A 15204-nucleotide genomic window follows, 5' to 3' on the forward strand; every position below is an offset into this window, starting at 1 on the left:
GCTTGAACCACCTCCGCTGGCAGACTGTTCCAGACCTTGGGGGCTCGGACAGTAAAGAAATTCTTCCTTATGTCCAGCCTGAAACGGTCTTGTTATTTTGCTCCAAGCGGCACAATTTACTCCACAACAAAGTACATGTCCGAGCCATGTGCTGAGGCAAAAAGCCCTGGCTCAAATTTGCATAACTTCTATTTGAGCTGCTGTAAGCACGCATGCTTGCATGTGTGGACGCACCCACCATGTGTAAAATAATCCTCAACAAATTTTTCCCAGGGTATTTTGTGTGCTCTCCCTAAAGGCTCATTGGTCATGACTACGTTATATAGAATTATTTATACATACATATTCACAAACGCTCCACACAAAAAGCTGGTTCATTGGTTTCAGAATTAAGTGTTAGTAAAGACAAACATGCAGAGAGACAAAAAGAATGGACCCTCAGAACTGGAATTCATTTCTTTCTCCATCTGAAAGACTCCAGAAGTGAAATCCTGACTCCACTGGGGTCAAGATTTCTCCCCAGAGCTAGTGCAACACATATCTAGCCACTCAAGCTACATATAAATGCATGAGTTGACAGGAAAAGGTTTTGACAGAACAGAAAATGTCTTTTTATTAACACTTTTCTACATTATGTTAATTTTATTATTTGTTATATATTTTTAAATCCTTTCATTTTGTGTACTGAAAGACACTAAAAATTGCAAAGCAAACCCATTAATAGCTATATATTTTCCTTGATTCCTCCTTCCCTGACTGATTTCAACTATAAAAACAATTTATAGAAATAGAAATACCATTTTACTTTGCTTTTGCACTCATATTCAAGCTACTACTTTTCTCTCCCTGCTTGCACAAAGGAACATTAGATTGGCAATACCAGATCAGACCAATGCTTCATAAAATCTAGGATTCTTACCTACAGCAGCGGCCAATACCTGATGCTTCATTAAAAAAAAATAGCATAATGAACTGAGCAACGTGTCCATGGAGAACAAGATTTCTTTCCTGACCCCTGTGGCAATCATCTCATTACTTGAAGCGTGAGATTAGGTTACCCTTATCATTTCCTCAACTGGCATCTTTAGCTGAAATAAAAGTTGAGCTCAAGTTACAAAATTTGGATCTGGATTTCCCTAGACTTGATACTGATCTCATTGTCCCCAGTTTTATGAATGTACAACTCCACTGAATACCAGAGTTCAACTCCCTACCCTCTCAAAAAACTACCTGTCTGACCCCAGGCAATATATAGTTCTCTCTGTGCCTCGGTTCCCTAATCATAATGTAGGGGATAATGATATTTCCCTGACTCAGATGGGTATGGGGAGAGTGAATTCATTAATATTTTCTAGGTGCTTATGTACTGTAGTGATGGTCCCCCATTACACTTAGATGCATAATTTTTAGTTTTCAAAAGCATAACCAGCATTTTAACTAGTGATTTTGGGTGCCTCAATTTCGCTGTGCTCAACCTGGAGGTATGCCAAGGCATCCTGATTTCTAGAAAGCACCAAATATCACCCTCTTAAAAATTACCCCCCTTTTCAGGCATCGAGAACTTGAACCATTTAAAATCACTTTTTCCTCTTGAACATCAGGAAAGGAAGGAACAGGGGGAGGTTGGACACACTAAGTAGACGTATTCCTTCTTTACACCTGTGTCAAAAAAGAAACAGCTTTACCACATGTCCCAATGTGTAGGGGGTCTCAGATACACAAGACAGATACGGAAGTGTTTGCAAATGGAAAATTAGATCTAGAGTCAAGTTTTGAACAGTTCAGAGGTATTTATATCTACTGTTTGGGCTCAAGTCCAACCTTTTTATGAACAGGACCAAACACAAAATTATTTTATTTTAAATTGGACTATATGATCTTTTATAACTAAATTCCACAGCCTAGCAAATACTCTACAAAGAGAGTAGTAGTTAGCCATGTCAGCCTGAAGTCACACTGAGGCAAAGTCTGGTGGCAACAGCCTACTACCATCTGACAAGGAAGTAGACTTTTGCCTATGGAAGCTTATGCCTCTCTATACCAGTTATTGTGTCACCCTGCCCTGCCTTCGGCCCATCTACAAAAACCCCCTTTTTTTAGACCCACATTCATATTTCTGCCTTATCTGAGATAATTGTTCTTACAATCTTAAAATAAAAAACTAAGCTTTTCTGTGGTCTGCATTGATTATCAAAGTTTCCCAAACTCCTTCCTACCTCACAGATGCCCTTAGCTCTTCACACAAATGAATGGAAAATGGAAACAGGAAACAGCAGATTTCCCGCAAAAAAATCCCACAACCACTATATTTCACCATCTATGTTAAATTTGCACTAAAATCCTAAACTAACTAAACACCTCTGCTATAAGGGTTTATCTTTTTGCTATAACTACATCTAAATACCTATTGCAACAATGTAAACAGTGAATTCATAATATTAAGAATGGGGTAATACATCTACTTCCACACTTTAAAAAATGACTGAATAACTCATGTGAGACTTGCCACTCTTGATTTAAGGTTATTTCCTCTACCACTATGCATCTTCTCTCTGGCATACCAGTGGCATACAAACAGGATGAATACACGAAGTTATACTAAAGCATAACACAATATTATTCCTATCCTACTGAAGTCATGAATCTGTCTATCAATGTTTTCAATTCCCTGAAAAGCACAGCAAATCTCTAAGTCTAAAAATAAATGGCTAAATCTTTATTCAGCAAAAGTTAGGCTCTGAAGCTACCAAACTCTGGAACTCTTCAGACCCTTTTCCCTACAAGTAGGCAGACAAAGAGCCAAGTTTTTATTTAAGACTTATTAAAAGTTTTAAGGCCTATTCTTGTTCCCACTGATGACATTCCAACTGACTTCAGTGGGAACAGACTCAATCTCAGAAAGCAATTGGCCCAAAATTCTGCTGCACTCTGACACCCAAAGAGATGGGAAATATCTTTCCTCTCCATCCCAGTGCCTTATGTATGCTAGCCAATTTCTATGAGGAAGCAGATTCAGTTTCCTTGATGTCCCTATGCAGTTACCTACTTTAAAAAGAATAATAGGGGCTGCCAATATTTGCTGGGAAAAAGCAGCTATTTATGGATTATTTTATGGTTTTCCTGTAATGTTTACTCTGAAGTACAATTCCCCAGCATCTCAATAGATTCCTGCTCTTCCCATCCCATTTGTGAAGCAAATTTTATAGACCTTATTTTTGAAAGGAACACGGAAAAACAAAGCTATTAACTTATTGCCCAGAATCACACAGCAAGACTCTGGCAGAAACAAGGACAGAACTAAGATTTACAGTCTTCCACTCTTCTGTCTTAACCATAAGATCATTCTTTCTTTATCAAGGTGTTAGCCAGTGCTGTGTATGTATAGGTTAAAAAATAAAAACCACTCTCAAGGTAACGGAGCCGCATTGGATGCAATCTGAACATCCTCCTGTTGCCTGACTACAATTACTATAATTTCACAGATGCAACAACAACTGACATGATATGTTATCTGGAGATTTTTTTTATTCTGAAGTTTAGAGTCTTCATGACACATTCAAGGGACATTCAGTGGCTGTGGGAAAAAATATGGCTTTCCACTACAAATACTTTAGGCCAGAAATCAAGTATGACCAGTCTGCACAATATGAAGCATTCTACTCCAGTAACCTCCTCCTCTCCTCCTGAACAGCTCCTATCGCACATCTGAGGAGAGTCTTCAAGGACAAGACACCCCACCCCACATTCCTCTAAAACATAATTTTCTACAGCAGGCAATGGATCTGATCTTTTAAACAAATCCCATACCCTTATTAAAATATTAGTTAAAAATGTAAATATATAAGTAGCCAAAAAAGAATTTTTTTTCCAGAAAAGTAGATGGTCTTGAATGACAGCCAGTATACTAAAGATCTTACTTCAAAGAACCCAGAGCATTTGGATTCCTATATGTGGATGATGGGGTTTTTTCCCCATTAAAATTTTCTCATTGCTCATGCATATTTTATTCCCCGATTCTCTGCTCCAGTAAGAGAAGCATAAAAAAGCAGCCAACATTTTATCAATGGAACTCACTTCTTAGTCAGCTCAAGATATATTTTCTTCTGTTCTCCTGCTCTCCTACAAAATTAAAGTCAGCAGCCAAGAATACCCCTCAAAACCCCAGGCTGCATTTCTAATAAAAATGCACTCTGGCATTTTTTTAAAACAAGAAAGCATTAAATTTCCCAGTACACTGTCTCCTCCCCATTGTGGCTGCTGACAGAAATCCTCAAGGAAAGGAATATAATTCAGGCAAGTGTGAACTTGTACAGTTATGGGACTGGTGAACAGACCTACTTTGCCTTCCTGGATGGGCTGGTTACATTGTTCACAGTTTGTAATTTATATTACTCTATTTATATTAACTATCAGTAAATATCTCTTAATACAATTTCTAGCCGCTCCAAAGCCGTAACTTTGAAGAAAGATGATACATCAGGCTCATTCTAATTCTTCTTTCCATCAGACCCTTTTTCCAGATAAATTGTACTTAGTAAGCTTGCTCATGTTAAGGGAACGCCTGTACAAGTACAATTTAAGTGCAATTTAATGTGGCACTGGACAGTGCAGTCCAGGCTACGACCCCTTTGCACCACCAAGGTAAACTGGTCATAAACACCCAGCAGAATGCAGGTGGAGAGCTTTCTAATAGTTCAACTGTGTCACAACTCTTGTGCCTCTGGCCATAATCTACTGCAGGATGTTAAAGATAAGAGAGGTCCTAGTGGAATTGTTTCACTATATCTATCAATCCTTTGGCACTGAAGGCCCACTGGGGATCCTCTGGGAATGACTTTAGAAACTCTATAGTCAAGGCTGGTCTCCAAGGGAGGAGGAGGGAAAGAATGAGTCCTTGCAATTAATCATTTCCCTAACTCCTTAAATTAATTATGCAGATTACATAACTAAAAAGATTTCAGAAATACCAAGCAGGCAGAAAACAGTTTTAAAAAATCAAGATACGGCATACCTACAATTGAAACAAAAACGAATACCATAAACTGGAGGCAATGTACTGCTAATCAAGCAAACGCCTCAGAATAAGTGGTATGATGTGGAGAGAGAGATCAAAAGGCTCTGTCAGAATTTACTGCAATAACAATACTGAAAAGTGAGGAAGGGTACAGTAGTGCCCAAAAACACGTCTATGTCACCAATAAAAATCCTTGCCTCACTAGTAAAAATGTCATTTTCATGCCACAATGTACACAATATTAGCAATGAAGAATGTGGAAAAGGGATAATGCTGTAAGAAGCTTACACTTTTTGCACTGGTTATATATTTATAATTTATGCAGCTTTTTCATCTTTTAAAATGCTTTTAAAACTTTATTAAAATGTTAAAGGCATATCAGCAGGTACCTTTCTTCCATTCTGTGTCTCTACCTGTCACAGCACCTCAGAACTCCATCGTAAAGCTCCACCCTGCTTCTGATCCCCAGTCTCAAAAGAGCATCAAAAAGAGCAATTAGAATATGGGAAGATCAGCTGTTCAAATGACACGTTTGGGAAGCTGTATCTCTTTTAATGTGTTAGCCTTACCCACCATGCTATATTCACCTCATTAGTGGAATCAAACTATAACACGTTTAAGGAGACTCTTAAAAGGAAGGAAAGCCTTCACTAATTTTCAAGTACCCTTCACCTGTTTTTTGAAAGAGTTCAGAGTAGGTGCTTGTACCACCTCTGGGGGAAGTTTGTTCCAGACTCTGGACACCTGCACCATAAAGAACTGTTTTCTTATGCCTAATCTAAATCAGCTTTCCTGGAGTTCATGGCCATTAGACCCTGTTATCCCTTGGGGAGCTCTGGTGAACAGCTGTTCTCCCAGGTCCTGATGTACCCCTCATGTGATTGTAGGCTGCCACCAAGTCCCCACTAAGCCTTCTCTTCTCCAGACTGAAGAGTCCCAAGTCCTTCAGCCTCTCCTTGTACAGCCTTCCCTCCAAGTCTTGGATCATACAAGTGGCTCTCCTCTGGAGTCTCTCAAGCTTCTCCACATCCTTCCTGATGCTATGAGTCAGTGTGAGGATGAAAGAGTTGTAGAAGACATAAACATGTATTGGAAGCTCTTACTTTCTGGTCTCTTCTCTAGCTTTCCCAGGAACTAACTGTGGATATGCAGCCAAATCTTGGAGCAAATTAGGAAGCTGATTTTCAGACCCTGACTGCACATGAACTCATAACACACAATTGTACGGAGCTCTTCTCATGTACTTTTAATGAACTAACACCTACATGAACAAGCGAGATGTTTAAGATCTGCATGTTCAAACGATGATACATTTGTACATTTAAATACTATCAGCCCTCCATGTGGATTTTCAAGATATGCAAAGCTATCAGTGCACCAAAAGAGCATGTATAGGAGAGTAATGGGGGATGCTAGTACAAAATTGCACGCACAAAATGGATCAAGTGTTGCAGGCCCATTGAAAATTAGGTTATGAATTGATCAGAATAGTTAATTTTGGCTCTCTTGACTGGAATATATTTCATTTAATATACATCTTGAGTGTGTTGTTAGGCAGAACTGAATGACTGAAGCAGGGAGAGCAGCACAAAAATCCAGAGGAAGCAGAAAGCACGAATCTATTGACTAAAATAGCTTTCTCTTCTCCTGTGACTTAATTTGTTCAATTAAGTCTGTAGAGGCACTGCTTCTCATTAAGCATTCTGAACTCAGCTGAAAGCCTGTGACACTAAGCTATCCTAAAACGGTGAAAATTATATGTAAAAACTACCCTCCCTAATATTGGATTCTGTGTGTACTTTCAACTGCAGTTTTCCTCCCACTGAAGATTAGGAGGGCTCAGATTATTTGGCAGTTCTTGACAGTACCCTTTTCTGACATGCCCTTTCTTTAGGCACAACAGATCACTTTCACATCTTTAAGAAATTTACTGAAGTGTCAGCAGGAGACACTGGTGCAATAAGAAAGATGATGATTCTTTCTTTGAATGCAAAGGTGTAGGAGGTTAATATATAAAGCAAACTGTACATGCCAACACTTGGAGAAAACTCTAATTAACTGAATTGACATGCTGCAGCTGAGTCAGGGACTTAAAATCTTCTGATTTTTTTTCATTTAAACCCCTACAATGATCTGCCCTCAAGTCATGCTTTAAAAGTTACTCCTATTACTTTCCATTGGAGATAAACTAAGTACAGGAGTATGTATAAGTATAGAGCCAGAGCTGTTTAGCTCTGGCTCTATGCTGCAAGCAGCCCTGGGCTGCACAACCCCAGGGGATGCTCTAAAAAGCATAATCCTTTCTACTGACACCTGCTATTGGGTGTTTCTAAGCTACATCATTTTCTAGCTTTCCCTCCTGTCTATCTTTTCAGCTATGCCTGCTAATTTAGAAAGGGTAAGTTCCTGGCCACAATTCCCAGTTCCTCTCTGCCCCTACTGGGACAGGTTGTATGCCTAGAGGGATATTCCTTATATCCTCTTCCCTAAGTGTCTTCCCATGTACAAGGGCCAGGGGAAGTCTTCCCCAAGTGTCTTCCTACTACCACTTGCTATTCCTTACGTCACAGAATAAACAAATCACCACAGGGGCTAATAAGTCTCTAGTTCCAAAAGTTTTCATGAAGCTCAGGAAATAGAAATGTATGTTATTTGCTTATCAATGGTGTCTATTTCCATGGTTACCACAAATCAGCAAAACAAACCAGGAAGACTAAAATAAAATATGTTATAATTCCTATTTGATTGTTAGAATGAGATTAAAAGCAAGAGCAAGAGAAATATTGCAGACACCTCCAATTTTGACACTGACACACAAAAATTAACTGCCTGATACCTGCAGGGTAAACCAAGGACACAGAGTTGGAGACCTAGGTGTCCCATACTGTGAAGGGGGAAGAGCTACATGCCTCCGAAGGGCAATTCAAAGAGTGCAGAATACCTAGAGCTAGCCAATACAAAACAGTAAGCAGTGAACTCTCACCACATTATGTGCCTCCATCCACTTCTGGTCCATATTAAGGCTCTCCTTACCTGAGGAGAGCAGGACCTAAAAAGCACATGCCATATCTCCTTCCAGCTGAGTATCATAACCTCTGTTTACAGAAATATGCTCCTTCCTGTTTCCTCTCTTTTTATTCCCCTGGTTCTTATACCTCTTTCCAAAACAGCAAGCATTTTTCAACAAAAGAGATGACTGTGGTGGTCAGGGCACTCTCTAAGAAGCGAGACGTGAGTTTGAATCTTCTGAGACTGAAGAGGTCCCAGACTCTAGACCTTCCTCTTCTTGGTTGAGATGTGTAGACACTGAGGTCCACCTGAGATTGAAAGAGGTGAGTTTGACTCCAGACTTAGACATCATGAATGACCCAAAAGTCTGAAGCCAGAAGTTGGAGGTCAGGAACAAGGAGGCAAGGCATCAGCCACACTCAGTAATGCAAAAGCTGAGTAGTCTGTGTTCAGCTCCCACAGGTTGGCTTAAGTATTGGACCTGCTACTATTCCCTAGCCAATCAGATAATGCATAGGTGTAACCTGACTAATCTAACCTAGCTGGCCAATCAGAGTTTACCATTAAGATTCCTGGCACTGGGTAATTGCTCTAACTACTAAGCTACTACAGAAAATATAGGCAGTAACAATACCACCTTCTCAGTTCTCCTCTCCCATGTTTTTCCATGAAAGTGAGAGTAGCTACCTCACTTTGTCCTGCTGGTATGTGTTGAATGAGCTCCAAGAACACCAAACAGATCAGGCCTCTCTAGAAACTTCTTAGAGCTTAAGCACCACTGCCTCACATCTGGATCACAATGGAGTTAGGTATCTAGCTCCCCAGACAAGGATGCTCTTGCACTTGTGTGGGAGTCTAATTTCAGGGGCCTAGGTAACCCGTCAGGCCAGAACCTACATATTAAATGAATTAAGTGCCTCTAGGATTTGGGATTGTTGAGTAGAGAGAATCCTAGATTAATTTTTGCATTTAAGTGCCTAAAGTGTAGCCTTTTAAGTATGTATAGTGCCTATCCAGATCTTACCCTAAACCACTCTAAGCATCCTGTATTTTCTGAAGTCCAAGATTTCGGGCCAGTTTTGCCTTAATGAATGGTTTTTCACTTCCTGAATTTAACAGTTTTCATTAAATTCCTCTAATATCCTTTTGGAAAAAATGACGTTTTACAATTCTGCCAATACCCCATAATGAAGTTCTCATTCCTCATATGAAATGAAAAATGTAAAGGAAATAATAGATCTATAAATTGCCCTATACTACATAAATGCCACAATAGTAAAAAAAAAAAAAAAATGCTTTCAGAGATTGATTCTGCCCCTAGTAAAGTCAAAGTGTGTCTCGATGTAAGCAGGATGGGCTCTAATAGTTTTTCTTTCACTCAGAATCCTTTTCAAGGGTCAGAACCTGTGTTGTGCTTAGCTTCCCAGCTCTCCACAGACTGAAATGAGAACTGAGAGATTCAGTATACTGCATGATCAAATTCCATGTGTACGCAGGTCTTGAATTAGTAGTTTTTGTTTTGTTTTATTTAATGCTGGCAATCTGCAATCTCTCCCACCTCAGAGTTTTTAAAAGAAAGGATCAAGACAACAAGTTTCAGGGCAGGCTAAGCGATGCACTGTACAGACAGAACAGACTGCCCAACAATATATCACACAAACATAATCATAGGTGAATATAATATCCCGCAGCATCTACAGTACACCAAGGTATATTTAATACTCCCCAATCAGCAATCAACCTTTTGTAGACTGGTTCCTAATCAGAGTGTACTGTTTCATTTTAAAGCTTTGTTTTCTTTCTTACTCTAAGAAGGAGTAAGGGTTGCATTTGGTCACTTCCAGACTTCTACCAACATTTTTCTTCTTTTCTAGAATCTTGTTTTTTTCTTACCTGTTGCAATCCACATGAAGCAGGAGGTGGGATGCACTAAGTGAGAGTGCAATCTTGTGCCACTGTCCATCTGCCATCCGGTATGGGAACACCTCTGTCCGTGACTTCCCATTAAATCTGTAGTGATATCTGATCTCATCCCTCAGGCCACTGCTTTCCAATTCAAAGTAGCTGCATTTAAAATAGGAAAAATTCCATTCTTTAGTCAGTGCACTGCTGCTACCACCATTTCCCATTTTCTGTTCTAAAGCTTATTAAAAAATCTGAATTAAACACGTGAGGTTGCAAATCTAAAGTAGTTTATACAGGGTGTGTCAACATGTGCGCATTTAATGCATATTAACCTGATTTAGTCTACACATGCACACCCTTAACGCACCTTAAAAATAACGATTTATGGCTAGTTAAACCTAAATTTGATACCTGCATAAATCAGATATTTATGCATGAATAGTTAAATCACTTTAACAAACATATAGCCGCACTAACTTTAGACCCAAGTCAGTCCCCGCACCTGTGTTAAGGCACATTAGCAAGTTCACATGTGGACACGCACCTAAATTGCTTTAATGCTCATTAGGCTAATGAGCATTAAGTTTAGGCACACATAAAAACATATGTAGACATGCCCAGAGTATACTCAATAGGTTTCTATTTTATTTTAAGATGGAAAGACAGATAGGTATTATATATCCAGTGCATTCAAAAATTAAACAATGCTATTTATGTGAAAACAGTGTAAATGCTTGTATCCCTGGAGACAGAAGTTCTCTTTTTATTCACAGGACAGATATAGCTACAGTAAAAGTACCCTCACACCTGTCTACAAACATGTTTTTTTCTTGGCTTGATTTGTATAGAAAATCTAGAAATGATGAGCTCTACATGTCAGCAGCAATGGGGGTGAGTGGCGAGGCAGAGATTAGGGAGAAAAGAAAAGTACTAAAATAAAAGTACACCAGGTAATTAAGCAAATTTGGGTATACTTTACATAAATTTTATTTCAAAATGTTTATTTTTAAATGTCTCTAGGAAATGTCTGTGCTCAATCAGTTTATTGACTTCTATTTTTAGAGCTATAATTTTTTAGCTTTACAAGGAAATAAAAATCGCTAGATAGACTAGGTCTCTCAAAACCTGGCATAATCAAGCAGAACTCTTGGACATTTGTGACAATAGAAGAGTTGCAAGATAGCAGTCTTGCTAGTAACATTATTATTTGGATGGTATTTCCATCAATAGTTAGAAGTAAAGACCAATTTGTTCCCTGCAGGAAGTACCCAACCGACAGCCTAGAAATGGAAGTCTTCTCTTTATCCACAGAACACTTACAGCATTGTAGTTTTCTAAAAAAAAAATGTAGAATGAAGAGGAAAATAATATACAAATTTTCGTAAATGGTATAAATGCCACAACAACTAAAACGGAATTCCTACCTAGGCCGTAATACTACATCTCTTTCACAGTGATATGTCTTCTCACAAATGGCTATTAGATTCTGAGTGCTAGCTAAGAATAAAGCAAGAATACTAAAATGATAAAATCAATTTTTCAAAAAGGTGCTCATCCATTCTCCTTACCCCTTTCTGTCACTGGCATGCCTCTTCTGTCACAAGACACTTGTGTACCACTGACATAGGAAAAAAAAAATCCCAGGGCCTAGAATGATTGTCATTAACACAGAGATCTCTGCACCACTTTGTATTCTGAGAAACCTTCAACTTGCTGCAAGGGAACACTACACTAGTCTTATGTAATGTAGCAGTAACATTTTCTCCCACCGAAACAGTATAGTGGGCTATGCAAAACACAAAACAGAGAAACTGAAAGCCCTTGGACTGGGACTTGCCTTTATGATAAAATACTGGCTAAGAATCTGTGCAAAAATATGTATGGGGAAAAGGGAAAAAACACAAGCAGTTAGCTCCTAATAAACTGCCAGGGTCTCACTGTTCAGACAAACAGTAAATTACCCATGTTATAATTTAGCATTATAATATATCTTGAATTATGGATTGTACTGAAAGGCATAAAACAGAAGCATAGAAAAGCAAAGACAAAAATGAAGGAACACAGGCAGGCAGACACACACAGGTATACAAAATAAAAGCAAAAAGTAGTAGAGAATGGTTTCATGAAGGTTCGAACCCTTTGCCAAAAATATAACAAGGGCTGAGGGAACTCATTTCTCTAACAGGAGAACACAAATTTGATATACAGCTTTAAATGTTCACATGAACAATCATGGGACAAATCTAAAGAGATTATTTTAGGAGGGGGGGTTGGTACTCAATAAGAGCACTGTCAATAGCAAGGATCTCCTTGCTGCTTCTGCTGACACTTTGCAAGCAGCACAAGCACTAGGACAAGTATTGTCAATGAAGTCGCATTTAGGAAGTTAAATGTTTCATAATTGCCATCTGCTGTCAAAGCACAAAAAGAAGTCATTAAAGTGGATTTCTTCCCTCTCTTCTTCAGATAAGCAGCAGAGAGGCAGCTATGGTTTCAAAGCAGGAGGTGGGGAAGAACCATATACAATAATAGGGTGATAGAATAAAATATATATTCAGAAGGGCTTATCGAAGAAGCTTAAGGGGCCAAGTACAAGAAAAGCTGCCATAATGATTTTGCATTATGCAATGCTTTCTGCAATGATTCTTCATAATCCCTCATAGCTGCAGAACTAATCACCTACAGTACTACACGGCATTTTGTTTGTTAATAAAGGACAATGTCCCAGCTATGGAAAAGGCAATCAGACACAAAACAATCAAATGTAAACTGTGTTACAGAATAGTACAATATGTTCCAAGACAAAGTGGGTTTTTTTACTTGGCAGGCTTTCATGGTAATAGCTACTTCAAGGATTGAAAAAAGGTGTTCCTACTGGCTTCAGAGACAGTCCACCTAATTTGGTATCGGTCTGCTGGCTACCTCATCCTCCAAAACTGCCCAATAAAAATTCAAATCTCAAGAGATTCACTGTACCAGAAAGTAAAACCATTTTCTTATAATGAAGATTTGCTATACTGTTTGACTGCTGATGGACTGACTGCATGTAGTTTTACATACTTGGTTATACAGGAGGGCAGCAGTACACAAATTCAGGGGCTGGCTCTTACTTCATTGATACTGCTGCAAACTAGAAACAATTCCACTGTAGTCAGTGGAGTTCTACCAGTGAAAGACTGGCTGAACTAGTTCAGATTATATAGAAGGTGTTTAAACAACATGGATCAGTATAAATCAATGCTGTCCCATCAACTTCAGTAAATCTGCACCAGTTCAAAAATACATAGAAGTTGGCTACATGTACAAACATATGTAGATTTGCATCCCCCACACTTTTACACACATATATACCATATATACATTTTATATATATGGTAATTCATAGATTATTTAGAGAGACAGACAGACAGACAGACAGACACACAAGTTTTCCCCATGATCCTGGGTATCTGAGGATATTACTCATCTACATTATAAAGTAATATACAAATGTACTTGAAATAGATCCTTCAGTGAGGGTTATCATTTAGTGTGGGGCAGGGAACAGTCTAGCAGGGAAGCAGGGGAAGAGAAGTAGTGCAGTGCCCCTGAAGGAGGGAAGGCAGGCAGGAGGGAAGGAGGAGCAAGGAAGACGGGGAGGGGGCTAATACCTAGTATGGCAGGGAAGCAGCAGGGGAGTTACAAGGGACCCTATCCTTCTTATGGCATCACAGGCCAAGCCCCTTCCTCACCATCTGTCCCGAGGAACGAGTGAACCCACCACTGACAACAAGCTGAGCCAGAGCTCCACAGACCCTGCTGCAGTCACCTGCAGCCCTGATCTCGGGGCAGTAACACACCAGCAGTCAAGGGGCTTTCCCAGCATAGTATTTACCTTCGTGTCTACTCTCTGCTACACTCCTACACAAGGTTCTGGGATGTGGAGACATTTGAAAAAGAAAATGTAAAATTAGGAAAGAAACAGTCAAACTGTGAGAAAGCTGTTGGTGGGGAGGTCAAAGAAAACAAATGAAGGAGACTTTTGACATCTCGCATTGGATTTAAAATGTAAAGAGTCAACGGAGCTACACAAGGGATGAAAGCTGACAATCATTTTGGAGGCTTTACTATATATCCTGTGATCGTTTTCTTTTTTGAGCTAAGGGAATATCAGAGTGATAATTTGCTGAACTAATGCTCTTGAATCGTCTGAAGAACTATGAAATGCCTATAAACATTACACACATTTTATTCACTAAGCATGAGACTGTTCCAAAATATAGCATGAAGACTCAGGGAACCATTAATAGAAATACGCATCTTCATAGCAAGAAAGAGAGAAGTTTATAAAGTACATTCCCTTTTTGAAAAAACAGGATATGGATTCAGTAACAGTCACTACTTCTTACTTTAAGTACAAGTCAACATACACATGCAAGAAAAACACTAAGAGTTACTAGAAAAAAATTCTTTTTTCCTCTCTTTTATTTCTTTCAGTGAACTAATTATTTTAAAATGAAAATAACAACATACATTACATCCAAGTATCCTGGAGGGATTGGTACACATGGAAAAAACAAGTTAGGACTCCATACTCCATGCCTCCAGAAACAACTAATAGCAAATAAGCAAAGTCTAAAATACTGGCATCTGACCTATCTCCACAGATCTAAGCAAAGTGTCCATTATTGCAAGCAGCCCCATCTCTGCATCATATCAGTATGGAACTGGACTAGAAAGTATTCATTATTTGTCACTTCTTGTACTTGTTAACTAATTACCTACCTGTTAGCCAAATTTGGAGAACTGTTTGTCCAACTTGCTAACACTGAGTGACGGTTGCTTGTTCTTTGTCAGGAATGAAAATGTATATATTTTAAAGATTGTGATCACAGGGAGTGTGTGCTTTGACAGATGGAATGCTCAAATATGTACATTAAGGGAACATACTGCTTACAGAATAGCAGAATAAACTCTTGTATAACCTCAGCTGAAGTTATTATTTGTTGTAGCATTACTTTTATTTATCAGCATGTCAAATACTGCGGGCCTTTTGCATAATTCCAATATCTGAACATTAACTCATTTTAGAGCTATGACATCAGTCTCCCATTCAAATTCTGTACACTAATGCCAGGAGCTTGGGCAACAAGCAGGAGGAGCTCGTCCTCCTGCTCAGTGCAAAGAAATATGATGTCATTGGGATAACGGAGACCTGGTGGGACTTCACCCATGACTGGACCACGGGTATAGAGGGCTATACCCTGTACGGGAGGGATCGTGTTGACAAAAGGGGC

At 39.0% G+C, this 15204-nt stretch overlaps 1 protein-coding gene across 2 annotated transcripts in view; it reads right to left on the minus strand.

The window, feature by feature from the left end:
- NELL1 (neural EGFL like 1) overlaps positions 1-15204 on the minus strand; it is a 502747-nt gene that overhangs the window by 423900 nt on the left and 63643 nt on the right. For both annotated transcript variants that reach the window (XM_019551935.1, XM_019551934.1), the window contains exon 4: positions 9917-10087. In XM_019551935.1, coding sequence (XP_019407480.1) covers positions 9917-10087 — 171 coding nt within the window. The remainder of the gene's footprint in view (positions 1-9916; positions 10088-15204) is intronic.

This window comes from Crocodylus porosus, unplaced genomic scaffold, assembly GCF_001723895.1.
Source record: "Crocodylus porosus isolate Cpor-Errol unplaced genomic scaffold, CroPor_comp1, whole genome shotgun sequence".
Taxonomy (NCBI): Eukaryota; Metazoa; Chordata; order Crocodylia; family Crocodylidae; genus Crocodylus; species Crocodylus porosus.